The 15,582-nt window shown below is 37.6% G+C and overlaps 1 protein-coding gene across 1 annotated transcript; it reads left to right on the forward strand. All coding sequences in view use genetic code 11, as the record gives it.

Moving 5' to 3' along the window:
• Window positions 1-6,537: 6,537 nt before the first annotated feature.
• On the forward strand, window positions 6,538-7,036 carry EGR_01833 (hypothetical protein; the record flags this gene model as incomplete). Its single annotated transcript, XM_024491082.1, has 2 exons — window positions 6,538-6,546; window positions 6,872-7,036. The coding sequence occupies 2 exons, from the start codon at window positions 6,538-6,540 to the stop codon at window positions 7,034-7,036; spliced, it is 174 nt and encodes a 57-aa protein (XP_024354538.1).
• Between the last annotated feature and the right edge of the window lie 8,546 nt (window positions 7,037-15,582).

Consider the following 15,582-nt stretch of genomic DNA (forward strand, 5'->3'; position numbering starts at 1 on the left):
CTTTTTAATGGAGCAAAAAAAAGGGTGCTTTGTTAGTCGTAGTACCTTAATTGCTACTTCAATGGGTTTAGGATAGTTGTGCGTTCAGTAACAATTTAGTGCTGCACTGAGAAATCTGACTTTTGTTCAGTATATATTATTTTGCTGAAAGGAATTACATTTGAAATAGTGATAAGAGAGTTTTGCATTCATATCCTATCGTCTTTCCTCGTGCTGTCTTTAGAAGCTGCTACCTGGTGACACTGATTTGGCTTCATCTGCGTCCCTTCTCAGTGTGAACCAACAATGCCTTTACACAATGCCGTTTTTGTTACTTTGAATCTGAGAAAGGAGCGGTATTTTTCGCACCATGTGCGGTGTATTACTATCTTTTCTTACAATTTTTATCCATGTATGCTACTTTTTTCTACAATCTGGGAACCGAACCTGTTCCTGCCTACAGCTTTTTTGGGATTTTGGTATTTGGTTAGTTAATACATCATAAGTAATTTGCTAATTTATGGACGTATCCAGGGTTTTAAGCACTATCCAGTTGTTCAGTGTTTTTATAATTCTAAATCAAAGTAGGAAATAGTGTACCCTTTGGAGGAATTACGGTGATAAATACAAATCCATTTGCTCGAGTATACTTTTTTAAATTTAAAACAAATTTTTTTTATTCTACAAATGCACTCGTTTTCGCAAAAGTTTCAGCCGCTAAAATCAGTTGATCTCCTGGCTAAGGTGAGTTCATCTCATAAAAGTTTCGAGTCTTTCTTTGTATTTTAATAATTTACACAAAACACAAACACAGAATTTCTTTTACGATCATCCTCAGGAAAGTCGATTTTGATTGGAAGGATTGGGGTACCTGGAAAAGCAATATCCGTTTGGGCTCTACTTTAGATCAAGAAATAACTAGGTCTAAAAAACACCTCCTTTGGTCTGCATTTAAGTGCATTGCCGGAGTAAGATTTCACATTAATAATAAATCGCACTCAGGATAGAGCGAATCGGTCAACCCCAACAAGATGAATTTTGGAGACAAACTGGATCACCCCTTGCAAAAGTCTATCCATTTGTTCCAAAGCATTAATAACTAAGGGTAACTCCATGAAATCATTCATGTGAGGCAGAATTTTCTTATGTCTATTAAAAACCAGAGTCTAGATCTTTAACGAAATATTTTATGTCAAAATAAATGTTGCAAATGGTCTATTCTCAATCACTGATCTCAGATCCAGTTGTTAAATCACGCTTTTTAATTTTCTTTTTTTAGCAGTTGCCTTACACAAAATGGCCAAATTCGCAACATAATGGCAGAGCGACAGAGGAAGAAGCATTTGTACACGGAACCACAGCGGCCTCTGGAGCTTCCAAACATTCAATGTTCATCTCACTGTGACGGTTGTAATTCGCAAAACACTTAGCCCTATCACTTCCAATATTTTATGTAAAGGTATTTTCCTAAACAATGTGAAGAGATGGCCAACCTATACTGCGTATTTTAACTCCAAGATTTCAGTTTATAACAAATTTTTTAGAATCGCCTTGGACTTATGCGTTCCTCAAGTAAACATCAGTCTGAAACGGTCCTTAATGTTTATAATCCATATCTACCTCATGTATTTTATTAACCCTGCAATGCACTTGTGATTAGTCATTTTGAAACTTGAATGAGATTTCTTAAATATATCGTAAATAATTGGCTTTATTGTCCAACTCAAAGCAATTCGGGGCTAATTCCTAGCTTGATGTTTTTTAATTAAAGGTAGTAAGGAGAAAACATGTAAAAATGAAAATGAGCTATGCTTTTTTGCAACTCTATCATTGCGAAGAAATGAACGGTCAGATTTACGCTCTCAATTTCCGAACGACTGACTATGGCATTTTCACTAAAAATTAATCTGTCACTCACTGGATACATCTTGCAGTAGGTCAACAAATGCTAAAAATTGTGCAATTTAATTTCACCTTGATGTAAATGGTTCCATAAAAAGCTATTTTGTGTGGTGCTGTTGAACCAACTGTGTGCGCGACCAATGCAAAAGGACCAAAGTAATATCCTTTCGTTTATAAATTTCGGGTTTATTCGCATTCAACAATGAAATTTGATAAAGGCTCTGTGTTGACTAACCTGATGAGACAGGAGTGAGGCTATCTTGGCCAGCAGAAGGAACAAATGATGGTATTAAGCGGTACTGAACCTGTGTATTACATACACAACCTTAACAAAAGGAGTAAATGTGACGAAAAACCGTTGCGCCTGAAAAGTCTGGGGCAATGAAAGATGAGAATGCCAATCTTACATACATGTGTAGTCCATAATGAGGTTAGCTAGAGACCGAAAAGTTAAATGAAGGGACAAATATCACGGTATAATAAGTATCGCGTGAAGATCAGAACAAAAATATTGTTTGACTACTTTGGTTTTTAAATGATGAAACCATACACAACCCATCTAGGCAAGTGACATCGTGATCAAGTGGCCAAAGTTCTTATCAACCTCATACGCTTTCTTCCTCTTGGACTTTCATGTTTGGTTTGGATATGTTTTTTAAAACTAAGTTATTTTAGTTGTCGGACAAATTAAAAAATTCCCAAAGTAGGAGGATTTGCCTTGTGCTATCCTTCACACTAGGTGCCTTTCTTTTGTTTAAACATCTATTTTAGGCGGTAGAGGCATTGTTTACTAACTGCTTACTCTTTTGCAGCGATTTCAAATACCTAACAGGGTATCAGAGTAGTTTGAGAGCTATAATGATTTGAATTGGTGCTTTTATATGTACAACCTGTAAGAAATAAAGTCGCCTTTTCGCTGCAGAGAGGTCCATACACCTGATGCAGTTTCAGGAGGCTTAAAACGGGCACATGCACACCCCCATTACTGGGTTGGAGGAAATTAAAGGTACAATTTCATCTCTGCATGGTCTAGCATAGCATGTGCTGTTGTATTGTTTCAGCTGCCCCGGTTTGGAGATTGACGCGTGCTTTTTTGAGCTAGAACACTTATTTTTCCGATTTTGGTGCCGCTTGCTGTGGTGTGCTGCCGCCCGTTGCTACGCGGCAACGGTAATGGAACTGTGGAGGGTGCTCAGTCGAATGCAGGCCCGCAATCAAATAAAGCAGGTTTGTAAGTTCTGATAACTTCCACTACTTCTCGTTCTTTTTTCGGAACTTGTTAAATGTTAAATAGTTGTAGAAAGAGAGGAACCATCATTTTCGCCCTAGAAGTTATTAGTCCCCCTGGCCATTCCTTACATTAAAGTCAGTTGAATAGGTTAGAGTTTGTATCAATTTACGTTTATAAATGAAACAAACCGACTTTTCGTCTTTTGATACTAGTTTTTGATGAATATCATCTTTCGGCAATACCTTAAGCAAAATCCAGCCTTTTTAAGGCTTTTAATTGAATGCCTTTTAATACGCGGCACCCGATTTGTGGTGGCAGTCTGTGACTGCTTAAACAAGGGTTCATATGAACATCTCCATCTCTGAGTAATTAATATGTGGTTTGTTATCTTGTAGTACCATCTCAAGTTTGTTTTCAAAAAGTATTTTGGGGAACGTCTACGATTTGTGCTTCACCGCAGAAGGATATCTATCCTAATACAATCATTCTCAGTGAAACTATAAGTAGAGCAAAGCGGTGTCTAACATTTTATCACTCTTGAGTACTCACCTGTTTTTAGAACCAGGTAAATTATCTTCACTTCTGTTTTGCGTCTAGTTCATTTGCTTCCTATGCAAACTCTCCATTTCACTAAATAGCATAGTGCCTTTTCATACTCACCCAATTGTGAGGCTTTTATCTTATTCACACAAATGGTTTTCACAAAATCATCCCCAATGTTATCGGTATGTGAATATTTGGACTTTCCAATATGTTTTGAGGCCGATTTCCCTTAGTCCTGCTATTTTGCTTCGAATTTTCGCACTTTGATTCGTCTGTTTAATTTTTGGATTTCATCCATGGCTCTCTTGCGGCATCCATTACTGAGTGCTTTAATCCTTTTCTGGAGTTTGTAATAGCACCTTAGTAAGTATCAATAGATCATAGTGGTAGGTTCGCTAAATAGTTAATCGTTTATATCCATATCAGCACAGGGATTGCTCTTATTTAATGGTATTTCTTAATTATCCCCCTTTTTCCACTTAAGCGCATAAAATTGTCTTTACTACAGCAGTAAATTCCAACTACGTTCACAACCTCATCCAATTCGTGAGAGTTAGAAATGCACAAAATTTTCCATTATCCCGTAGGCCTATTCTAGACATTCAGTAAATTGGGCTTGAGTTTCCCGAAGATGGTTATTCCCCTTCTTTTAAGCTGAGTAGTAACAGGAGGAATTATTCCACTTGAAGAATTAGTCCACTTTTGAGAGGCAGGATGTTATTTTGTCGTAGTGACCCAATGTTTAACTGAAAGTTCACCATTGTGTTACATATATGGAGACACAGAATGGTGTCTTTCGAATTTCACGTTAGTAGCACTATGGATAGTATAGTTATGCTAATTTGGACACAAACTTTTTATTGTGAATACAGAAGAGCCTTCGCTCTTATATGTTTGGATTTAGAGTAAATAAAAACTACAATATTCGCATCTTTTGAGCATTAAAAGGTAGATCTTTTCTCTGTTACTTAAAAATCCTACGATGTTTTAAAGTGATAATGCGCTGCAATATTGTCAAATACGTCTGTAATATTACAGCGCTCTCATACGCATCCAATGTCAATTCCTTGCTTAAAAGAGCTACACGGTACTATGTCATCTTTATTTTACTCATCTCTGATTTTAGTTAATGCAAATATTTCTCAACCATTCTTGTGCTTACTCTGGCATTCGATTTTAGAAGCTTTCGCCTTTAATTAGGCGATAGGACATCATACATCCAAGCGAGCCCAACTTTTTAATTATGAATGATGAAGCGACTTGTCATCTCACCAAAGCTAGTTATGCTTGCAGTTGAAGATGTCAGCATTGATAGAAAGGGACTGCGTATCATTTACTCCTTAATTGGAAAATGAAGGACATTTAGTCTGACCATGCCTCCCTACTGATTGTCAAAACAGGGATCGTGGACAATGCTGGCATTCCACCGAGTTTCAGTTCAGGGGGGTACTTTATCGAGATAAAGTTAAATTTTATTACTTCAAACTAGGATCTGGTCGCAACAAGTTAAAGTAGACTTATTACAAGAAAAAGCAATATAATAAACATTGCTCTTTCCCCATCCGGTTGCAGTTACCTAAAAATATCCCACTTTTTCTCTTCTTATATATGTCGCCACTGCAACACTTGTTCCCCTCATAAGCAACCGATAGACAGGTTTTCTCAGATGTCACACATTTTCGATCTTGCCTATACATAGAAGACCACTTAGTAAAGTATTGGGCCAAGACCATATTTAGGGGAGAGAATATCATGTCCATAAAACCCCTATAACCTTAGAACCAGGATCATCCTACCTATATAGTAAAACCTTTTATGTGAGACTAATTTCTGAGTTATAGGCACTTTGTAGTGTTTTTAGAGTAAAAGCCTACTTTTTTTGCAAGACCATTCAGTGAAAACAAGTCCAAAGTTACTTTTCTTCTTTAAATTTTAAAGTGACCACAATCACGCCACTGATTTGTCACAACAGCATTGCGTCTTATATTAGACGAAAAAGCAGAGAACATTATTCCTAGCCTTTTTTAATAATTTTCAATTCGTCAGCTGTCATAAGAACAATTTCAGTCGTCAGCTTTCTCCCACTAACTGACCGCTTGACAAAAGTATTTAAATCAGTTGATGGCAAACGAGAGCCAAAATTATTATTTGTTGTAGTCATTTCAACAGCGTCACGAAAAGTAACTGAAATAAAGCCATTTTCTTTTATTAATAGCTTTGAGATATCAAAGCTAAAGGTACGAAATATACATACTTGTCAATCTAATCGTGATATTAATGTGGCGATTTGATTGTTTAACTGTATGATTAACTGCGCGGTCTCCACAGTCTCTGCGGGCTTCAACTCTAGGGGCGCGCTAATAGTCGCCTTACTCCTCCGTGAGTATGCTCTTCCTTTCTACTTTGGCATGTTGCGACTTTAGAGAAGATTCAAAGGGCTACTTCATGCTAAACACCTGTGTTCCAAAGTGAAAGCGAGTGGGCTTAAGGCCTAATAGTATCCACTGGGCTTCAAGCTTCCATTAGTTTTACGACATTGAATCTTCTGGTCAAAAGAAACCAGGGCGCGTAGTTGAATGTGGAGTTGAAAATATGTTTGTTTATAACTTAACTGTGAATAAAGGAATTATAGGAATGGGAAAAAACATTGTCAGCACTTCCAGTGCAAATTTTTGTTGTGATAACGATCCTTCCCATTTTCCGCGTAATTGTGCCATCTCTCTGGTAGCTATCCAATTCCATCACAAAAAAAGGGTGATGGGTCTAACTTAAGGTCACTCATAAGCAGGAAGTTTGAGTAAACGGCATAATAATGCAGAGAACCAAAGTGTTAACATAAAGAGAGAACATCATATCTACAGAGACGTTATAAAGAATAAAAAATGGTTCAGGTGAGTATGTTTATACTTGGCATTTGAAAACCTCTGTCTTGACTGTCACCATAGATTACAAAAGGCTTTTAGTATGCGGAAATAATCTGTGTCCCATTGCTTCCACCTGAAAGCGATAGAGTTAAGTCATTTTAAACTGAAGGAAATTCATGAAAATACTTTTGATTTCCGTGGAAAGTCAGGTTGAGGACCTTATGAACTAGAGATACTGGTATACTTTAGAAAATTTGATTTTATAATTGTTCAAATCTAGTACCTTAGTCTACCTTAGAGCAGACAAAAGTCTTTAACATTTGTATTAAAAAAACAAACCACACGCATTCAGGTCCCTCCAATGGCTATTTCATTGCCAGATCATATCGTGTGGGTGTTCGTACGCAGTCTCGTGTTTGATGCTGTGCCTGGAAGGCAATCAAAGTATGCGCGTAGTGGGTTCGACCTCGGAATGGGTGGACTTCCTGTGCCGGTAGTCAGCCCTAGAGGCTATTAAATTAAGACGTAAGTAGTAGCACCACGCTCCCTGTTTGCAGACCATCTGAATGCCTGTTAAAGCTCCAGATTGGTTAAAGGTCAGGTTGCAGTCTCGTTGACCACATTGGCCATTAATTTCATACTGCAAATTAGTTCTTTGGAGAGGGACTTCACATAAACCCTGGTACTTAATTAGAAAATATTCAACTAAATGGTTAGGGATATTTGGGCCTGGTTGTACTTGAAAGCATATCTACTGTTTCATTCATGCACTTAAAATTGTGATCCTCTACTGCATATATTGTACCAACAAATACACCCCGTTTTTACAATTTATTCGCATTAAACGGGCAGATGTGTTACTACCTTGTCACCTTTCGTATAGAGAACTACAGAATGCGTGTGAATAAGATCACAGCTGCCCAAATAAAAGAGAAGGCGGAGGAAACGCGTGCCCCTTAGAATTCTGTAAAGTTGGTTTTTTATTTCAAATGCCTTCTACGCTTATTCACTTTGTAGTTCGGTAATTTAATGATAAATTGTAGGCTATTAAGCATTAATTCTGTGATTTGTGGTGCATTTTATAGTCTGCTCCAATAAAATTAATATAACTTTGTGGCTGCGGTCGCAATTCTAATGACAATTCGATCTTTGGTCGGCCTTAACGTATTCTTTGATGTTAGACCGCAAATCGGTGAATAAACAAAACGATATTGCTTAATTTGAGAAATTTCGTTGTAAAATATGGAACAGTAAAGGATGTTTGGAAAGTCCTTTATGGGTAAATTAACAGATTTGTGTTAAATTAGGACTATATGAGACATTTGAATCTCGTTCATCTACACTAGATAGGAGGTGAATTGAAAGTTGATGTTCCCCCTGATTAACCCAAATGATTTTTTGTTCAATTTGACCACATTTCTGACCCACTGCTGGAATAGCGTAGCTTGTTTATTTTTTATTCAATGTGTCCAAGCTACTATGCACCCGAGAATACACTAATAACCATTTTCGTAGCGCAATGGGACTGCTCTGAAGACGAAAGAAGGCATACACTTAAGCGGTGTATGTATGACCAATTTAGAGAAGAGCAGAGGACTACTGGCGTGGCCAGGAGGCTGCGCCACTCAGCATGATTACGAATTCGGAGCTTTAGGTGCTCGGGAAATCAAGCAAAGAGTTGAACAAATACTGCAAGCATTGTATTGGTCACCGAATAAGTTACCATCGGTTTCGATTTGACATCCCGTGAATCGGTGTCTTTGTGAATATTTAGACGAATGATACTATTCGCCTCTGTAGAGGCGCTGCCCCTGATCTACTTGATTCCAACTTTTTTCATCCCTAAAAACTTAATTTCATTATTCACTACTTTACCGGTAGGTTTATACATCAGCAATTTATTTGCATGTATCCACCAACATTTTCGTGGTTGAAGAAAAAATAACTTGTTAGTCTAAGGTAAATTGCAATTTGCACGTTTTAAAGCATGTACCAATAAGTTTACTCGTTTTGGCAATAGGATGACCTCTGCTACCAATAATATTCCACGTAAATAATAAGGAATACCTGGTGCTAACCTGTGAAAAAGCAGTAATTAATATATCAGCAAGGTGAATGGAAATACAAATTTTCCGTGCAATATGGTCAACAATTGTGCAATAAAAAATCTCCTCCCCATTCCCTTAGGTGGAAAATTAATTCCACCGCTTTGACTACAATTATAAACTGTAATAGAAAGCATTCAAAGGCGTAAAGCCTATCTCGCAAAAAAGTTGGGGGGGACATCGATGCAAACACAAATCACTCTTGCCTCTTTGAGACGTCTAATGCGAAATCTGTTGAGATGTATCTGTGGGAACAAACATTTAATTAACTTTGTTTAATGTGCAAGTGTATTTGCATTCTCGCAAAGTCAGCCTCCACCACACTTCCCATTGTTCCTTGTGAATACCTAGAGCTCAATTGTTATTCATTCCTTTTCTATCTTTTTTCATCAATGGGCTGACAGGAACCAAAATCGGAGCTGCATTTTTATTTTATCTTTAGCGGTTTACTTAAAATGTGCTTCTTTTCTACATTTCGGTAGTCTATCGGAGTATTTTCTCTATATACCCTTTTACATGGTCTCTGTGAAATAACTTTTGATTATATAAATGAAGGAGCTTTGCGGCAATTCGTAATGATGCATAAATACTAATTAGCTCCCATCATCCGAGTTTGATCTTACATGAACTGATGACGCAAATGCATCGTGCAGGGCGTGTACGGGACGTTCGGTGGATCAGGACTGATCACTCGACTGCAGTTACAGCTTGACCAGACCCTCGCTGAACCATGCCCGACTTTGTGGTTGTGTGCAAATCTTAAGGCATCCTGCGTTTACTAAAGGATAAAGGTACTGCAAGAAATATAGCTTCAATAAAAACAGCAGATTGTATCTCTGACTCGAATTTACGTCACTTAAACATAAAAATGCCAGTCGGGATGGTAAAGCTTGCTAATTTTCTTTCATTTTTGACAAGGAAGTACGGTTCGAATCTTGATGTTTATGTATCTTATGTAATTTTTTACTTAACGTGAATAATTCGATGATTCTGAAGTCCTTAGTTTAGGGCCTATTGAATAAGTAGCACTTGTGGACATAATTTTTATTCGTCGCTTAAGTTTACTTAGCGTCAGTATAGCAACACTTACTCATCCTTCGGGTACAACTTTGCTTCAACTGCTAGCTTTCAACACCCCTATTTAAAAGGAAAAAACTCTCGATGCCTCAGCCTCTTTGAAATGGTGACAGTAATCTTGAAATATGGGACGAATGTCCTGTAAATTGGATGGGGAGATAAAGATTGCGATTAAGTCAATTTTGACTGATCGGCAGCAGCATTACTTACACCATTTCGCCTAGATGTCGCAAGGAAATACTGCAGCGAGATGAAGCCAATTCCTAACACTTTTATAACTCTTAACTAAACCGCGTTGAAGAGGTCGAATTGCATGCAAACACATGACCCACCGTTCCTCTGCTGACATAGCGTTCCTTGTCTGAAGGAGTATTTCAATTAGCACTACGTGAGCGCCTAAACTATATTTGCAAAGGCCGAGACAGAGCACAACAGTTGGGGGATTTAAAAGAGACATTAAATCTCTTTAAGGATGGTCATTTTCTCTTAATTTGAGGGAATTAGTATACAAGCACCCCGAGAAAGGGAAATGGCAAAGTTATGCTAAAGTTTTGCGCAGAATATTGCTCTAAATATACCAACTGCATACGATTAATGTTATAGTTTGTATTCATTATTTGCCTAGCCTATAGAAATAAAATTCCGCTCTAAGCTGAATGGTAACGCTCAACGAAGACGAAATTTGAAGGCGTTTTAGTTGCTACTATTTAGAGTTAGAGGTGATTCGCAGAGATAGAATGTTCCTCAAATGCTTCCTACTTTAACTATAAATGGGATCAAAGTTGCGTTTTTGCATTTAGCACTGGTTTTACACATTAAAATGACTTTTTTAGTAATCTGCAAAGGTCAGTTCTTTGTCATGCTTAGTTATTCTTTTCATTTCCTCGTGAAATGAATCCTCCGTAGACTGGTTATAAGCGCAGTGCAGCATAAGTGGCTGAGCGTATTTACATCAGATGGAGGGCAAGTAGTCACAAGCTGATTAGTTGGATTATGTGTTGTATGTAATGTCGTAACAGATTTTATATATGGGCTTAAATGCTTTCAAATTCAATAGTACTGGTAATTCAATCAGCACATCTAGACAGATTACATAGTCACAGAATTTCGAGGGGTCACAATTCGTAGTTTATGAATTCCTACTTGGGTTAGAGATATCAGGATTAATAATTTTAGTCCCGATTTAATGTTCCCAAGCTACAAGTTTTGTTTCCAACAAAAAATTAAGTCAATTTCAAAAACCGTATTTATCCTGAAAAGCTGATTATCAGATTCACTGTGGCGGAATTTGATCCAGTGGCCCGTTTTTATCACTGTTGCGTTCACATCCCACTTTTCAGCCAGTGGGACACTTGCATTGCAGTTTCCCTCTATTCCTCTGCAGGTGGTGTGGACGAGAGCTTCTAAGCGGTTTTGCCCAAGAACTGGAAGAAACCATTTAGAGTTCACTTATTTTATCAAAGCTCATCTCAAAAATGCTGGTCTATCAACTACCTGGCTCAAAAACTAAGTTTTCCTGTTTACATAATTTTAAACCACCAGTTTTTATTTCCACCCATGTTGCGGTGATTTTACCAGTGATTGTTGCATTTCATACATTAATTGTTAAATTAGCAAGCAAATTGCTAAACAAAAGTAGAGATTATCTCACAAACTAAATGAAATGATCTATTTGAAGGTGTTATGCATTTGTAATAAACGATTGCCATGGAACTAAATCCCAGGCAATGAACAAAAATTTACCATTGGGATAATTTATCCGCAACGTGGATGCACCACTTTCAGCTCCAATGTAACAAATGGTCAAAAAGCACAATCAGTGCAGCTCGCAACTCAATAGAATATCTTCTCGTAAACCTGTCATTAGAATCTTGTCACAGTTTTGAATTAACATTGCAAATCATAAATCCTCTCAGTGAAAAATGGGACCCTCGGTTTGGTCTACTAAAAGGCACAACATGTCACTTTGGTGCATCCAGTTGCAAGCGTTTATCTTTTACCAGTACAGCTGTTCACTTGGCTTACCTTTCCAAAAAAAGCTACCACCACATGGTCAAAGTTAGGTAAATAACATTATGACTAAATTTACTTGTGCCAGTAGTGTTCACTATCCAAGAGTTGCAACGACAACAAATATTGGTCAGCTTCTTTTCGTTACTCGGTCGAAATTACGAATCTCTATGTTGTCTTCAACAACGGTTGTCCGAGTAGCTTTAAGCCGCTCAAATAGACTCTGTCAAAATAATCGCAAGGAACAGAATCGGTTTCTCGGAGTTTCATTCAAAATTACACATTAATTCGTTAAATTCAAAGTACGTTCAGCATGTACAGAAAATTGAGAATAAGTCATTTAATAGGTCATAAATCCCAGTTTAAAATATCTACATGTGGGTACAAACGCTGCACAGTTGGAGTTAAGTTTTCATTTTTAGGTTAAAAACCGCAGTTTAAAATATTGTCTGCCAACAATGAAAAATTTGGTGACACATGTGATAGAAGTTTACAATATTTTTAAGTTTCAAAGCAACTTCCTCTTGTAAGAACTTTGGACAAAATGTAAGTAATTTCTATTTTTTTTGCACACCTTAAATTGCCTAAAATTTTGTATATTGGATCATCGGTGCATTAGATTTTCATTCAAATTCCACCTAAAACCCTCGTATCATTTTATTTGGATGGGCACAGTCGGGATACAAAATACAATTTTGAACCCAGCATTGCGGAAGCCTGATTTTTAGAATCGTGTTATTTTAAGCCACTGACAGTTGGTAATGCATTGGTCGCCGTCTTGATTTATGGAGCCGCCTGCCAAATTTTATTCCGCTAGTGAAAAGACATCCATACCGATGTATATAATCAAGTGGCGCCGTACGAGGTTTGCATCCAGAGTAAACGTGAAGGATACAATGTTGATTATAGAGAGCCGCGTGATCTCCTCCGCATTTTTCCGAAATGCTTTTTCCACGCATTGCTTCATGTTGAAAGTATTCAAACGATTGCTCTGGCATCTTATAGCTGCCTAGACAAGATAGTTAAAGATTGACCCGTATAACAAGCTGAGCGCGCTTTCTTGCTCTTAAGCTGAGCGTTGTGTACCGAAATCCTTGTAATTCCACTTCGTACCCACTTCTCAACGAAATAGCGGAATGCACTTGAAGATTTGACTTTTTGGAAGCTGATGGTTGGATACACTGCCTCGTGCAGTGATTATATTGCTAGGTATTCAAGATGGTCGTTTTTTCTCGTTGCTTTAGATCCAAACCAATTTCCAGTGTCAATTTACGCGCACAAGCGCACTAAGAAGTGAGGTCAGGGAGAAATGAATTTAATTAAGCTCTTTCCTACTTACGACACCATCATCGTCCCCGTCGCTTTTTCGGTTAACTAAAAGTACTCGAAAGCGGCTTGCGTTGATTCAATTCAGTCTTTAAACAGTACTGGGCGAAACTCAACTGCTTCCGCGCCCAAGGGTGTGGTGAATGCTCACCTTTTTCAACAAGGCTTACGTGCACAGGCGCATGGGAGGCAGTTGGCAGGCAAGTCCACTTGAAAATGTGCAGTGACCCTCGGCCATCATTGTCACACTTTACTTGCCCAGCCACGCAAAACACTTACCAAGGATGTAGTACATTTCACGGTTTAGAGTTCGTGCTTGGCAAAATGTTACTAGGATCTGTATTTACTCCCACAATTCGATCGGCATCATTTTTAAAACAGATTTTGCACAAACCAGTTATATTCCAGACAGTCCATCTGAAACATTCTTTAAAGCGTCATTTTAGATGTTGCTCCACTCGGTTCTATCAACAAAGAGTTGTTTTTACGTATTTTTTTAATTGCCCATAATATCACTAATTGGCTCTCGTTTCATCCAATTCCTCCACCTACCACGATTTCGGTAACCTACCGAGTAGGCTGCAAAACCGTTTGCAGTTTATGTGAATTTTCGCAAACTAGTTGTTTTTTCCATGAGGAGATGATAGGGATGATAAAGAGAATCAAGAAAATTCCTTTTTTGAGAATTTTTCCCCGCCAAACAGGTTTCTGTGGCTTTGAAAGACTGAGGTTTAAAAACGAATCATGCGAGCAACACAACTTCTTAAAAGGTTAAAAAAGAGATTTTCCATAACTCTTGCATTTATAAGGCCTCTGCCGGTGACCATTTTATTGAATTTGCTCATCACAAGTGAGGTGTACATGCAGGAATTATAATATCAACCGAAGTCTCTTAACTTGGTGATCAAATTATTCATAAGTTTTAAAAACTCAGCATCATGGGCTCGTAAAATGGCTTTGGAATTACTTCAAAAATCCTTTCCTCTTCGTGTTTATTGTTTCTAGCAAGTTTTGAGCACAACAGCGGATTTATCATAAAAATTTTTGCTTTTAAATGTACAAATTTGAAGGACAGATAGCAGGCCTCATTTAGAATGGGGTATTTTACTCGTTTGCAACAAACAAAGTTTGAAATTAACCTGATATATAATAATTTTCGGTGTTCATATGGCTGGATCTGCATTTACAAAATTTTCCAAAATAATGACTGACATAACATGAATAATCTGAATCCGTTATGCCACTCTTGTTGTTGCAAAGTGGAGGGACTCCATGACTACTTCAATTATGCGAGACATTATAAGAATTGTTAGCCGACTGTGTTGTGATCGGCTTTTCTGTATCATTAATAATAAGGCTTCCTATGAGGTTTGGCAGTGTTCCCATACATTTGGGTAATTTGTGTTACAAAAGAGCAAATGCTCTTATTATATCTCACCAAATATTGTTGGTAATCACAAATGCTGATTTTTCTACAAAGCTTTAGAAAATGGCCATGTTCACTGTCTCCATCCTACAAATACCTTTTCATGTATGAAACCGCGATACCAACTATACATCAGGCAAGCTAGTGGTAATGCGACAAATTTTGTGGCGGAACTTGACATAAATTGCCGACTTAATTAAACTTCAGTAGACACACAATTCTGACTGAAGTTTGGACATCATGTGGTGTTGCAATAGCAACGCGAAAAGAAACACAACACAAATAAATGTAATTTTATCTAGGATTTTATGAAATTAACGTGTTCTCCATTGCATTTGTAAATAAATTAGTGCCTGATAATTAACAGAAACTACGCTAAGTCAAGTCTTTAACTATATTTTGGCGGCCCGCCAAATGTAAACATTGAGAAATGAAATGACCAGCTATAGTTCAAAATTTATTACCATGAAGCAAAAATTAAACATGCGTTGAATTTTGGTTAAAGTGATTGTGCATTTTTTTTACAAATAGCTCTTAAGATTTTGTGAACTGTGCCGTTACTTGCAGATTGTCGTCTCCGTATAAAAAGATATGGTCATTAGAGCCATGGGCGATTATCAAACGTCGTATTAGATAGAAAATGTCCCGATGGCAGTGTTAAACATAGGAACTGTAACTATATGCCACTTACCCTACCTCCGCCTCTTTAACCTCCATTGCAGGTAATGAAATATCGGTTGGTATGGTAATGAAGATGACTCTACAGATCCTTACTAGCCTTGACCCCGTGAGAATACCCTTAACTCTTTTTTCTTTAATTTGTTCACACCTCTTTCAGGCTAAGGTACCCCTCCAAACATTGGTGCTGCTTTCGATTCAAATTACAAACAGTAAAATTCCATACATCTTGGCAATCACATTCACTACATTTGACCAGAATTTCGCTGCTAGGTGTAGTGCATTCGCGCAGAAATGTGATTTTATGCACAGAAATGAATTGCGCACTTCATTTCTGGAAAACATGGCATGTAAGAATCTAAATTTTTATCGTACACGTTCGAAAAGAGGTTGCAGTTCTCGTCACCCGTCCCAATGATACTGATCCTTTGCAATGACTAG

This window comes from Echinococcus granulosus (assembly GCF_000524195.1).
Source record: "Echinococcus granulosus chromosome Unknown EG_S00007, whole genome shotgun sequence".
Lineage (NCBI taxonomy): Eukaryota > Metazoa > Platyhelminthes > Cestoda > Cyclophyllidea > Taeniidae > Echinococcus > Echinococcus granulosus.